The sequence below is a fragment of the Lactuca serriola genome, chromosome 8 (assembly GCF_051521515.1).
Source record: "Lactuca serriola cultivar US96UC23 chromosome 8, Lser_US96UC23_V15, whole genome shotgun sequence".
Taxonomy (NCBI): domain Eukaryota; kingdom Viridiplantae; phylum Streptophyta; class Magnoliopsida; order Asterales; family Asteraceae; genus Lactuca; species Lactuca serriola.
Window position 1 is genome coordinate 3,542,269 of NC_136415.1, and position 13,657 is coordinate 3,555,925.

General features: G+C 34.6%; 1 protein-coding gene across 2 annotated transcripts; it reads left to right on the forward strand.

The window, feature by feature from the left end:
* Positions 1-5,681: 5,681 nt before the first annotated feature.
* Positions 5,682-9,671, forward strand: LOC145068476 (uncharacterized). Of its 2 annotated transcripts, none has more exons than XM_079015448.1 (7): positions 5,682-6,124; positions 7,112-7,169; positions 7,373-7,453; positions 7,966-8,001; positions 8,466-8,705; positions 8,770-8,907; positions 9,033-9,237. In XM_079015448.1, exons 1-7 carry the CDS (start codon positions 5,934-5,936, stop codon positions 9,084-9,086), a joined length of 798 nt encoding a protein of 265 aa, XP_078871574.1. In that variant the 5' UTR covers positions 5,682-5,933; the 3' UTR covers positions 9,087-9,237. The 2 variants fall into 2 exon arrangements, with proteins under 2 accessions (XP_078871574.1, XP_078871573.1); XM_079015447.1 differs by having other exon boundaries at positions 5,686-6,124; positions 8,770-8,911; positions 9,033-9,671.
* Positions 9,672-13,657: the final 3,986 nt, after the last annotated feature.

Consider the following 13,657-nt stretch of genomic DNA (forward strand, 5'->3'; position numbering starts at 1 on the left):
CCAATGTATTCACCGCCATTATTTGTCCGAACACACTTTAATTTCTTCCCAATTTTTCTCTCAACCAAGGCATGAAACTACTTAAACACATCCAATACTTGATCTTTAGTCTTCAAAGTATAAACCCATACCTTCCTTGAATAGTCATCAATGAATGTGACAAAATACAAACAACCCCCAAGTGTCCTAGTCTTCATGGGACCACATACATTAGAATATACCAGATCAAGTAATTCTCTTTCCTAGAAGGAGGATGGCTCTTAAAGGAAACTCTATTTTTCTTACCTGCTAGACAATGAGAACATCTCTTCAAATTCACATCATGCACACCGGTTAACACATTTTTCTTCAATAATAAAGACATCCCCTTTTCACTCATGTGACCAAGTCTCTTATGCAACAAATTGGTCATGTCACAATGTATCGATGCATGGATCAATTCTTTGGAGATCTTCGGATGTGTCATGTATAACTTTAAGCTTCTTTCACCTCTTGCCACGATCAAAGAACCACGAGTGAGTTTCCAAATGCCACCACCAAAGGTACTATGGTAACCGTCATCATCAAGTAAGCTAGCAGAGATCAAACTAAGTCTAATATCTGGAACATGTTTTACATTGTGTAAAACCAACTCCATCCCAGTCTCAAACTTCAAACAAATATCTCCGATACCATTAATCTTTGATAACCCATTATTACCCATCTTAACATCCCCAATATCACCACGAGTGTAAGATGTGTAAAAATCCCTTTGTGATGTCACATGACAGGCAACACCACTGCCAACAACCCAACTCGAATCAACATGTGCAAGATTAACCATATCATAATCACAACAAATAAAAAACTCTTCGGTAGCAGTGTTAACTTCAGCAGTATCATTACCACCATCATCTTTCTTGTGATTGTTCTTTTGATTTTTGTAATGCGCCTTCTTGTTCTCCCTTTTCAAATGTCTACAAAATTGTATTGTGTGCCCTTTTCTACCACAATGACTGCACTCATAGTCAACAAACTTTCATTTAGATTTACTGTGATGTTTCCCTTTGTTATTCGGACCTCTACTTTGACTTCTCCCCCTGCTTTCTATGACCAAGACATATGAATGTGAATAGGAACCTTGTGACTTTCTTCTCATATCTTTATTTAAAACACCGCCTTTAGCCAATTCCATGGTGATAATACCATCTGGTGCAGAGTTGGACAAGGATGTCCTAAAAATTTCCCAAGAATTCGGTAAAGTGCCAAGAAGCCATAAACCTTGTAACTTATCTTCAAACTTGATACCCATTCCTGCAAGTTGATTAATAATTCACTGGAAAGAATTCAAATGATCACTAATAGGATTTCCATTATGGTACTTCAAGCCAATCAACTATTTAATCAGGAACAATTTATTGTTCCTGGTCTTTTGAGCATATAACTGCTCAAGCTTGTTCCACAAAGTATAAGCATGAGTCTCCACGCTAGTAGGATAAAAAACATTATCATCAACCCATTGTCGAATATACCCACAAAATTTTCTATGCAAAATATTCCACTCTGCATCTGTTTTATCTTTAGCTTTTTCAGTATTAAACACATGCATATAATAATCCTTCACATAAAGAAGGTCTTCCATCTTGCCTCTCCAAACTTGATAATTAGAACCATTCAAATTTACAATCCTATTTGTATTAGCTTCCATTGTTCAAACAAGTAACCTAATAACAAGAACCATGCTCTGATACCAATCTGATGAGAAAAACACAGCCACAACGGTAAATAACAATGCGGAATAATACTTCGTTTGACTTAACTATTCCCGTATTGAATAACCTTTTAGGATGCAAACAAATATGATATTTTCACTTGCAACAAATCAGCCCCAAGTTATATGATCAATATAATCAACCCAAAACAATAAGTAATCAAGTCCACTATCACCAATATTAGAGTAAAACCTCTCAAGAAAGGAGAGTAAAACCACGGGACTACTATAGTCGCTTCAAATCCACTATCACTAATATTAGAGCAATACAAAGTCTTCTCTAGATGTACTAGAGGCATACAATAATCATCATATACTTGGAACTAAATCACATCAAGCATATGGAATCAAATAAGCAAAGACAAAGAAGAATATCACCAAAAACGTTCCTGATTTATAGCAGCAAATAGAAGCGATGATTCCCGAGTCTCTGAAGCTGATCTCGAAAATTCAACCGTTGGATCTGAAGGTCTCGATGTTAGGAAGCTGCTGTCCAAAAATGAGAGAAAACGGACCGTTGGATCTCCGGAAAATTACCAAAACACTGCACGTGTATCTTCAAAACAGGAATTGAGAAAAAAAACCTCTTCTGCTTCTTACTCTCTCTAACTCTCTTAGTGGCTGAAAAATTTTGTGTGTTAATGAAATTAGGGCATGTAACACACACACACAGATATATATATATATATATATATATATATATATATATATATACACATGGGCTAAACAAGTGGGCTTTCCTCATGGGCTAAAAAAACCCAAGAGAAAACCCAACAATATTTACAATGATGAAGTGTTGTTTACGGAAAACAAACGAGAAGTTTTTCGATATGTGTTTGTATCTTGGAGAATATATGTTTTCCGATGTTATAGACTCATAGGCTGAATTGCTAAATTACAATACGAAGGACAGAGACTTAAAAAATTCTCCATATAGAGTATTCTTTTCCGTCCAACTCACAGTAAGTTAAACATATGTGATTCTAATACTCCATCCGTCCCAATATTATTGTCCACAGACAAAAAAACACACAAATTAAAAAAAATCATTAATTACCACTAACTTTATATAATAAAATGATAGTTTTGTCCTTACTTTGCATTTAATGTTTCATTAAATGCTTAGTTGGTTAAATAATGATGAAGGGGTATTTTGGTAAAAATGTTATTTATTTTTAGAAGTGGACTATTATTGGGACAAACCAAAAAGGAAAGATGGACTATAATTTTGGGATGGAGGGAGTACTAAATTAATAAAAGTTGTTTAAATACATATATCATTATACACTGAATCACACATGATTCACCATTTAGACAAAGTACATTGAGGATGAGCCAATTCCAAAACCAACAAAAGATGAGAAGAAGAAAAAGATAGATAAACAAATAAAGGAATAATGGAACGGGAAGCTAAGGAAAAGACAATAACAGATACAATCTATTCAGGAAATACCTTATAGATTGGTTAAATGGAGACGAAGAAAAAACACAAACGAAAAATGTTGATCTTGTAAGTTTTTAAAAAACCCTTATTGTTCTTATTACAATGTATATCCTTTCTAAATATGACAATACATATTTAAATGCATATATTTTTCCCTGTTTTCGATGAAGAAAACATGTTTGTATTTGTTTTTAACATAAAAAAATGCAAACATTGTGATATTAGACAACAACATTTCAGGAGTAATAATCAAAGATAAGTACATGCATATACTCAAAACCTGGTAAGCAATCACATGCGATTATATAAAACAATCGCATATGACCGAATAAAATATTTATAATAAAATATGATTACATAAAAAAATCAAATGTGATTATATAAAACAATAACATGTGATTTAATAAAAAAATGTGAATAAACATTTATAAATCACATGTGATTATACATTTGAATTTAAGCATAAAACATTATTTCATGCTTGTAAAAAACATTGTCAAACAACAGAGCCTATCATTAACAACATAAACATTTATTATTAAAAAAATATTAATAATATATGATATAAAACACTATAATATAAAATGTAAATGTTATGATATAATATAAAATGTAAATGTTTATAACATTTGTGATTAAAACATATATCAATCACATATGATTTTAAACATATATGCTTAAAACATTTATGATTATAACTTATATTAATAATGTATGATTTAAAGCATTGTATTATAGTTTATAACATATATCAATCACATATGATTTTACCAATGTTAATAACACATTTATAGTTTATAACAGATATCAACGATATCAATAACATATCATTTATGTTGAGTATTATAGTTTATATAACCGATATAAATCACATATGTTTCTTTAATAACTAATCATAAACTGTTAATAAAAGAACTTAATCACATGTGATTAAAATAATACAATTTTAAACATATACTAATCAAATGTTTTCTACATAATTAGGTTTTCCTCCAAACATAAATCACGATTATTAACTTCATACTCAACAATTTTGATTTATACTACATAAATATAGCAACAAATGCAATAATCGACGTTTAATGATCAACCCAAGGTAAAATTTATTAAACCTAACTCCTTTCGAACTCAAAACTTTCAATTCATACTTCATAATGTAGTTACGATGCAAGAATCGACGATAAATGATCAAAATAAGTTCTGAAAAGCGACAATCTTTACTTTTTGATGAACAATATGTTAAACCTAACTCATTTCAAACTCAAAACATTAAATAACTGACTCGATTACTAGAATAGATTAAATAAATAAATATGTCAGTGTTTAATCATTAAAAAAAGTTATGCAAAGCGAAGATTTTTACCTTTTGATAGAACGAATAGTTAAACCTGTAATTCTTAGACGATGATGCAATTTCTTCTTCCATAAGAATCGACGAACAACAAGCATAGAGTTTTGGAAGAAAAATCTAAGAAATCACTAAGATCTAGGATGAATTGCGAAAAAATCGAATCGAATCACTCTGAATTCAAATAATACTCCCAAGCTTGCGTCAAACATGTAAATGAATTAGACAAAATAATGGTTTATAACAGACAAAGTTATGAAAATACCCCTGAAGATAATCACAAATAGAAACACATGTGTTTTTAATGTGATATGTAAAAAAGGTTCTCAATTCAAAAAACTATTTTCATTTGAATATATATATATATATATATATATATATATATATATATATATATATATATATATAGAGAGAGAGAGAGAGAGAGAGAGAGAAAAGAGAGATTTTAAATAAGTTATGAGCGTGTTTGGCAAAAGTAATTGTTAGCTGGAAGTGGGTAGCATGTAACTGGTAGCGAGTAGCGGGAAGCTGTAACTTTTATTTGTTATATGAGTGTTTGGCAAAAATAGCTGGAAGCTTTTGAAATATATAAAATTATATAAAATGACAATTGATTAAAAATAAATAAATATAAATATATTTTTAAGGGTAATTATGGAAATTGATTTCAAAGATCGGTAGCATTTTGTTAAACGCTACATGAAGTAATTTTTAGATTTGGAGTGTTTTGTTTAAACTAAAAACTAAACGTTCGTACTACCAAACGAAACTTTTTGTTTAAACTAGAAAGTTTTGTCAAAAACTAAAAGCTAAAAGCTTTCAAACGCTTCCAAAAACTCCATATCAAACATACCCATAGTGACACATCATCATCAATTTTTTTAACGGAATTTCAGGGTGTGGCGGAATGATCATTTATGTAATAATGACAAAAGAAAACAAGGACCGGGATTGTTTATTTTCTTGAAGTTGGACTATATGTAATTATTTTACCAAACCATAGGACCATGTATATAATTTTTCGTCTTTGATTCGATTAGATTTCTTGGGTGAGAAATGAGATAAGAGGCGTTGAATTATCGAGAATTGAGATAGTGGCGCTGACGTTTACTTTTATAATAGGTTTGAAGGGTCAATAAGTAATTTGAAAAGTCAAGAGGAAAGTTTGGAAGTCTGATTATTCTCTAACTTCTTTTCTAAGGAACACCATTTTTTTGACTTTCTTTCCAATTCCTTTCTCTTCTCGCTTTAATTTGTATAATTCAGGAACATAGCATAAATCTTTTCTTTGTATATAAAACTCATCATAACGAATCATCATCAACAGTCATATCTGTAAGCTTATTCTCTGAAGAGGAATCAAGATCAACAGTAAAAACGAGCGAGGGAGGATGTGGGGATTTGGGGGAAGATTCTACTGGGGGAAGCGAAAAGAAGAAGAAAGAAGAAGAAGAAGAAGAAGAGGAATAGTTGTTGTATTCGCATGGATGTCAAGCGAAGAGAAGAATTTGAAGAAACATGTTGACCTTTACTCCTCTCTTGGTTGGGACTCCCTTGTCTGCCATTCGCAATTTCTTAATATGTATGTTATCTTCATCAACCCTGATTACCTACCTACCTACCTACCTACCTACTTTCTTTTATAATTTAAGTCTATTATATCCTTCATATCATCATCTTCTGGTGTTATTCCCGATTTCCGGTTTTAGATTAATGCATCTCAGCTGAGTTTTGTTATGACTCATTACTATTTGAATTTGAATCATTACTCAGCAATCCGCACCATTAACACCGGAATAGTTTGTTTTTTTATTCATTAACGGCTTAACGAGGGTAATTTATTTTTAGGCTTAGTACATATAATCCTTTTCTCATTCAATAATTTAAATTTTTAACATTAGTTTTTTCTTTATAAAATAATTTATATATTAAGTATTTGATATTTTTTCAATTATGAAATATTAAATTTATAATGATTATATAATATATTTTAAGTCAGGTTTAAAACAACAAATTAGACGAGTGGTTTATATAACATTTTAATTTTAATATAGTTGGTGATAAATTACTTAAATTTGTTAAAAACTATAATTCGAACATGTTATCCATTAGGGAATACATATTTAACATTGGGCAAAATTAACAGAAAGATTATATGATAATAATCTTAAGTCATGTCATAATCTCACCATTGTAGATGTTCTGAATTGTTACATAATTTACACTTTGACTTCTGAAATCAACCGATTTGATTTCCATTTGTTGACGTAAATTGGAAGACTTATCTGTAGAAAATATGCTTAGAAATTGATATCCATGCAATTATTACAAATTGCAAATTTCTTACATAAGTGTGCTACTTTTTCTTGAAATGATATGCTTCCGTTTTTTTTTTTTTTTTTTTTTTTTTTTTTTTTTTTTTTCAATTTGGGGCATCTAAAGGTTTGACTTTTGGTTTTTGCGTGATTCTTTTGGGTTTGATTGGCATGATGAATCTGAATTGTCCTTGAGGTTTAGTCCAAAAGTTACAACTTACAAGTTGCTGAAAGATGTTGCAATTGATTGACAGGTTCTTCCCTGATAAGGCTACTGCTTTGGCACTGAACCTTCTAAATGAGCTCATTAAGGTAAATTTCATAACTTCTGACCACTTATTGTGCCTATGTTCTATGGCAATTATATCCTTGAGTTTGTAGACAACATCACAATAATCAGGAAAATCCGCTTGAGTACACTGCTTGTATTTCCTTTTCTTGATTAGTTATGATTTTTTTTTTTTTTTGATATATATATAGGCTTGATACAAAATTTTGTTGTTTTGTATTTGAAGGAGCTAAAAAGAAGGCCATGCCCACTTGTGTTTGCGTCTTTCTCTGGTGGCCCCCTAACTTGCATGTACAAAGCCTTGCAGGTAAATATAAGTTGCATATCCTTGTATATCATAATTTTTTTTATAAAGACTTAGTTACCATGGTAAGGTTTTTATTTCATAGAAAAAGTCATGGAAATGTGGTTTTTCTATTAACTCCTAATGGTTTACAAAATTTCCATCATTTATTTATTTTTATTCCATTTTCCTCAATTACTTTTGTTAAACATTATTTATCCCGACAACACTTTATCCACACAAGAGTTAATTAAAAAGAAATAAGGGAGAAACAATGATGATGGTTAACCAGGTTGGCCGTTGGCGATATTTTATTCAAATTTGTCATGGCAAAATCCTTTTGCTTATTCCATGATGCATGGCATTTCCACTTTCCAGCCAAGGTTTTTACAAATCATGGATTTGAGAATGGAAGTTATTATACATCATTTGATTGAGAGTGAATTGTATAACATTTGTCTTTATGGTATTTAACCCTGTCACAAAGGGAGGCTTCATAGTGGTTTGGTGATTTACTTGGCGTCTTCTTGGTACAGATAATCGACTCAAAGCGTGATACTCATGGAAATCTGGTATGACCTTTATTCTTCTTCTTCTTCTTCTTTCCTCTGTATCATGTTTTTATTATGATTGATTAGCCATGAGTTTTTGAAGGGCAAGCTACAAAAAAACACTTTTTTATTTTCACCATCTTCCAGGTTACCCCTGTTTTGAAAAAAAAAAAAAAAAAAAAGGTACAACATACTCTCATCATCTTCCCGATTTAGTCACCAAACTGTTATTCTTTTATTATTACCATAATAATAGTTATATGGTTAAGTTAATAAAAAAAATTGGTCGACTAAATCAATAAAATGGTGAAAAAATACGTTTTTGCTTTTCTGTAATTTCTCCTTGCCCTGGTAACTTGGGAAAATGTGTTTTAACTATATATATAATGGGCTAACTAATAAAATGGTGACAGTATAAGTGCTTTTCTGTGATGTGTCATCCGATGGTAATCTGAAAACCTGTTTGATGTTGTTGAATGGTGAAGGATGAGTATGAAGTCGTTAGAAATTGCATTTCCGGACATATATATGACTCTTGTCCAATCGATTTCGTAAGCGATTTGGCCACCCGTTTTGTTCTTCACCCAAGCGTTCTTAAAGTCTCGCATCCTCCTATAATAGTAAAATGGATTGCAAATGGTTTCTCATCTAGTCTCGATACCTTGTTCCCTAAGAGATGGAACTCCCTACGCGCAGATTATTGGCAGACTTTGTATTCAACTATAGTAAGTTCCCATTTCTTACCACTCAACCCCTTTTTCCATTTCTTATTTTCAAAATAAAATGTAGGGATTTGGAGCACCATATCTAATACTTTGCTCAGAAAACGACGATATTGCCCCTTACCAAACCATCGCTAACTTTGCTCAACGATTACAAAACCTTGGTGGTGATGTCCAATTGCTAAAATGGAGTAGCTCCGCTCATGTAGGTAATACTTGCAGTTTCCTCAACATAACTATTTGTTTGGTTGTATTTTCACGGTTACCAAGTTGCCGCGATCCACTGAGCATCAACCCTACGTCGCTCATATATGTATAATGTCCGTGTAGGTCATTATAAGCATCATCCAAAAGAGTACAAGGATGCTGTGGCCGAGCTCCTAGCAAAAGCTGTGTCTATTTACTCGCAAAAAAACGAACAGGGTGGTGGGCCTTCCAACGGTTCAACCTCCTCAGAACCGCAACACCATTTAAGGGAAGCGGTTTCGAGCTCGAACCAATATCATAGTCTTCATAGAGTCGCACTTGATTTGAATGGCCAGTTTGTTGTGCCGGCTGGCTTGGTGGCCGAGTACCATGAAGGTATAGACTTGAGTTCCATTAATGATGCGCCTAAAGAAAGGTTCATTACACGGTCAGACCTATCGACAATTAATGCTCATGGGATTTCTAGTAAAATCATGTTCGATGAATGTGTTCCAAAATATGTGGAAGACTGGGATTTAAGGTTGTCATCATCTTTCTCTTCAAGTAGTAAACATTCACACTTCAATCCTATAAAATGCACTCAAAGATCGAGACTGTGATGAATTTCGAACGTTTGAATAATGGGCTTTTAACATGGAATATACGTATATACACGGGCGTAGCCATATATGTGCAAGAGTGGGCCTTGATCCACCTACATAAATTTGAGATTACATATGTACAATATATATTTTTGTTAAATAAAAGAAATTATATAAGAAATTAGGGTTGTGATATGGTATATCTCATTCAAAACTTGAAATTTAATAGAAGATAATACATTGTTGCATATATTAATTAGACTTCTATTTAGATTATTTTAATGATGTAAAATAAGATTGTGTGCAACTTAAATAAACAATTTAGTTTAGAATACATTTGTTAATGTTACCGTATACGACCACGTTAAATCTGACGGAAAGCACTGACGGGACGTTATCTCGCCAGGGCCTTGGCCGGGTCTCAGTCTTAGCCTGAAACTCAGTCTTAGCCCGAAACTGACATGGCCGTTAGACGGCGTGAGCATACTTCTCCCAGTAGGAAAGTGTCACATTTCACTCCCACATGAGGAGAGCCACCCCATTTCGTTAACAACATGTATAAAAGGATCCCTTCCTACCCAAGGAAGGGGATCATCTTCTTCTATATACAAACAATCCTATGTGTGCATGCAACCCTAGAATTGGATCTATGTATTCACTATTAGATACACAACATTATGAACACATAAAGAACCCTAGCATGCTCCTAGGTATTTCGAAATTTAGATAGTAGAAGGGATTACATATCTCTTGTTGTTATATTGTAATAACAACTCAAATCTTCAATCTTCTTGTCTTTGAAAGCAAGTACCACAAGTGTAGTACCTCTAATGGCTCACAAACACCAAGAGCAAATTGAGAGGCAAGAGAGAGAGAGAGGGGGGGGGGGAGGTAGAAAATCAGCTCTAGGAACTCTAGGATCAAGTGGCCGATTTTCCTAGGCTGAGGGGGTCCTTATATAGGTGTAAGGATTAGGGTTTCAGTCCTTATCCTTATCTGATTACTTGCCCACCAAGCAGTCTAAAGGATAAGCCCATAATCCTTATCTTGGACAAATTCTAGGGCCTTATCCCCTTGAATTCGTCCACCCTATCCATAGGGCATCCATTGCCCTACTTTGCAACTATCACGTAATTACAATTCAGCCCCCTAGTTTAATTAACTTATTTTAATCACAAAATTAATTCTTGACCAATGTCAACTAAACAAATATGATTTCTCTTTTAATATATTATTCTTATAATATATTAATAAACCATAATAACCTCTTTCTCTAACATTTCTCCAGTCAAGTTGCTTTTGTGAAGGCAACCCAAAAGGACCATGCACAACCGGGTCAAGTACTTACAAAATATGGTTACGGGCTTAGACACTAATCCAACAGTCTACCACTTAGATAAGTCTAGTAACCATAAATACAAGCACAACCCGATTAGCAATCGTAGCTCTCAAAGACGTTGTTGAACTTTGATCTTATCAGTAACCTGTCCAACAATTTGTTTCTCGATCTCATATTCGTTTGACATAGAACTTAATTGAACACATCAATTTAGTCCTGACCGGGCCCGACACATAAGTCAAATCAAATCATTGAGGGGCCATGATATCGCTTTTACCCTCTTAGGATAAAAGGAACAGATAAACTTCGACTTATATGCATCTACTATTCACTAATCAAATCATACACAACAATGCGTTTTATGACATCAAGTTACTGATGCGTTTTCGCATTATCAATGTACAACCACTCAGCAAACAATAAACCATATATCTAGGTTTTAAGACCATATGATATTATCGTCTTGCGATCACTCATGATAAATTCCATGAAGTAATTCCAGCAAGTGTGGGTTTATTCCAATGCTCAAAACTTGTTCATAAGCACTCATGAACGTTGCAGCAAACCTTTGCTATGTCTAATACCTTTCACACAATCTACACACCAATTCATGACAGTCTTCATTCATACCTACTTCCAACATATGAATGACTGTGGACCGTTCGAATAATTCGATTATTCTTAAATAACTAAATTATTCAGGAAGTTAAAACATGCAAAGTGAAACAATAGTTAAACAATTAACATAAGACGGTAACTTTACTTATAGATAATACTCCTTTATTTAATCATCAAATGTCAATTAAATTTATCTATAACACGTTTCTAAACTATCTAATCTAAACTAATATCGTCCTTCAACTCAATGCTCCTAACGTGCTGCAAGTGCTTAACCCTACTAAGTCCCTTCGTAAGCGGATATGATGGGTTATCCTATGACGATACCCTCTTCACTACGAGGAGTCCTTCTTCTACCCAATGTCGAATAAAGTGATATTTTCTGTCGGTATGTCGAGATCTACCATGATCCCTTGGTTCCTTGGTCAAGGCAACCGCTCCTTCATTATCACAGAAAATTTCCATGGGCTCTTATATGACTGGCACAACTCCAAGGTCTCCAATGAAATTCTTCAGCCATATTTCCTCTTTTAATGCTTCGCTCGCTACAATGTACTCTGATTTTCACGTTGAATCAGCTACGGTTTCTTGCTTGGAACTTTTCCAAGTCACTGCTCCTCCATTAAGGGTAAAGACCCAGCCCGAATGCGAACGGTAGTTGTCCCTGTCGGTCTGAAAACTGGCGTCACTATACCCTCGCACTTTTAAGTCATCACTCCCACCGAGGGCTAGAAACTATTTCTTGGTCCTCCGAAGGTACTTAAGAATATTCTTGATTGCGGTCTAATGTGCTTTGCCAGGGTTCCCTTGATATCTGCTGACCATGCTCAAAGCGAAGGCCACATCGGGGCGAGTACAAGTCATAGCATACATGATCGAGCCTACTGTGGAAGTGTAAGGTACTCGACTCATCTCTGTTATCTCGGCTTCAGTACTCGGACATTGAGTCTTACTCAACTTGATATTACTTTGGATTGGTAACTCCCCTTTCTTGGAATTCTGTAACAACGCAAATTTTCAAACAATTTTTTTCATTTTAAAAATATATTTATTTCCATTCAAAACAAGGCATAAATAGTTTAAGTATTCTGTCAAATACAAATAATCAAAATCCCAAGATCATAAAAGCATTCTTCAGTGTGTATCGATCACGCCGGCGCCTTCCCACGGTCCTCGCTAGTACCTGAAATACATGCACAACAACTGTAAGCATAAATGCTTAGTGAGTTCCCCAATATACAACTTACGCACATACGCCTTTCCAGGCCCTGACCTTCTAGTCCATGTGTCTCAGGGGACTTCCGTCCCTGCTGGGTAAACCTTCCGGTCCTACCCACGCCGACCTTCCGGTCCATCACACAACATATCGCCTTCCGGCCCATAACATATTGCCTTCCGGCCCATAATATATTCGCCTTCCGGCCCATAACATACATAGCACATATAACAAAATAACTTACCACATATAGCATACATATCACATATCATATCCGACCTTCCGGTCACACAGTCAAACCCTTCCGGGTACAGTATAGTGAGAAGACTCACCTCGTGAATGCTGAAAGCTAGCAAATCCTGAAATCACTCGTGCACAATCCGACGAGCTACAACCCCCCCTATAACATCACATATCCCTCATTAACACTTATCTCTTCTAAGTGTGACTATCCCTAAGAAGTCAGACTTAGGTCAACTCTGGTCAACGGTCAACTCGACCGGACTCGGCGAGTGCCATGGCGACTCGGCGAGTCTAGACGTCCTCCCCAACTTCCCCTGATGTTCCCTTTCTACTCGTCGAGTATCCCTCTTGGCTCGACGAGATCCTCGTGGAAGAATCGCGGGGCCACCCCGACTCCACTCGCCGAGTCTGAAGAACAGCTCGACGAGTTCCAGTCAATCTCCAAGCTACTCACCGAGTCTGTTCATCGGACTCGGCGAGTCCACGCCATGCAGTCGATCAAACTGCTTCCTGAGATAAGTTTTGTCCCGAAATACACAAGCATGGGACCTTCTGGACCTCTAAAGGTCCTAATACAGGGTTATAGTCGATTGGGTAACAAGGTAATAATCCATCTAATCACCAAATGGGTTCCATAAACCCTAGATCCATGCACACATCAAAATAACAGAAATGATCCGAAATGTTACCTGAATAACGCACCCTCTGCGTCCCCAAACCTCAGAACTCGAATCCCTTGCAGTTCCTTTAG

Excerpts from the sequence above, each read along its gene's own strand:
- LOC145068476 (XM_079015447.1), top strand. The coding sequence starts at position 5,934 with ATGTGGGGATTTGGGGGAAGATTCTACTGGGGGAAGCGAAAAGAAGAA. Across the intron at positions 7,170-7,372 it reads TTCTAAATGAGCTCATTAAG|GAGCTAAAAAGAAGGCCATG; the intron begins GTAAATTTCATA and ends TTGTATTTGAAG. Across the intron at positions 8,912-9,032 it reads GAGTAGCTCCGCTCATGTAG|GTCATTATAAGCATCATCCA; the intron begins GTAATACTTGCA and ends ATGTCCGTGTAG.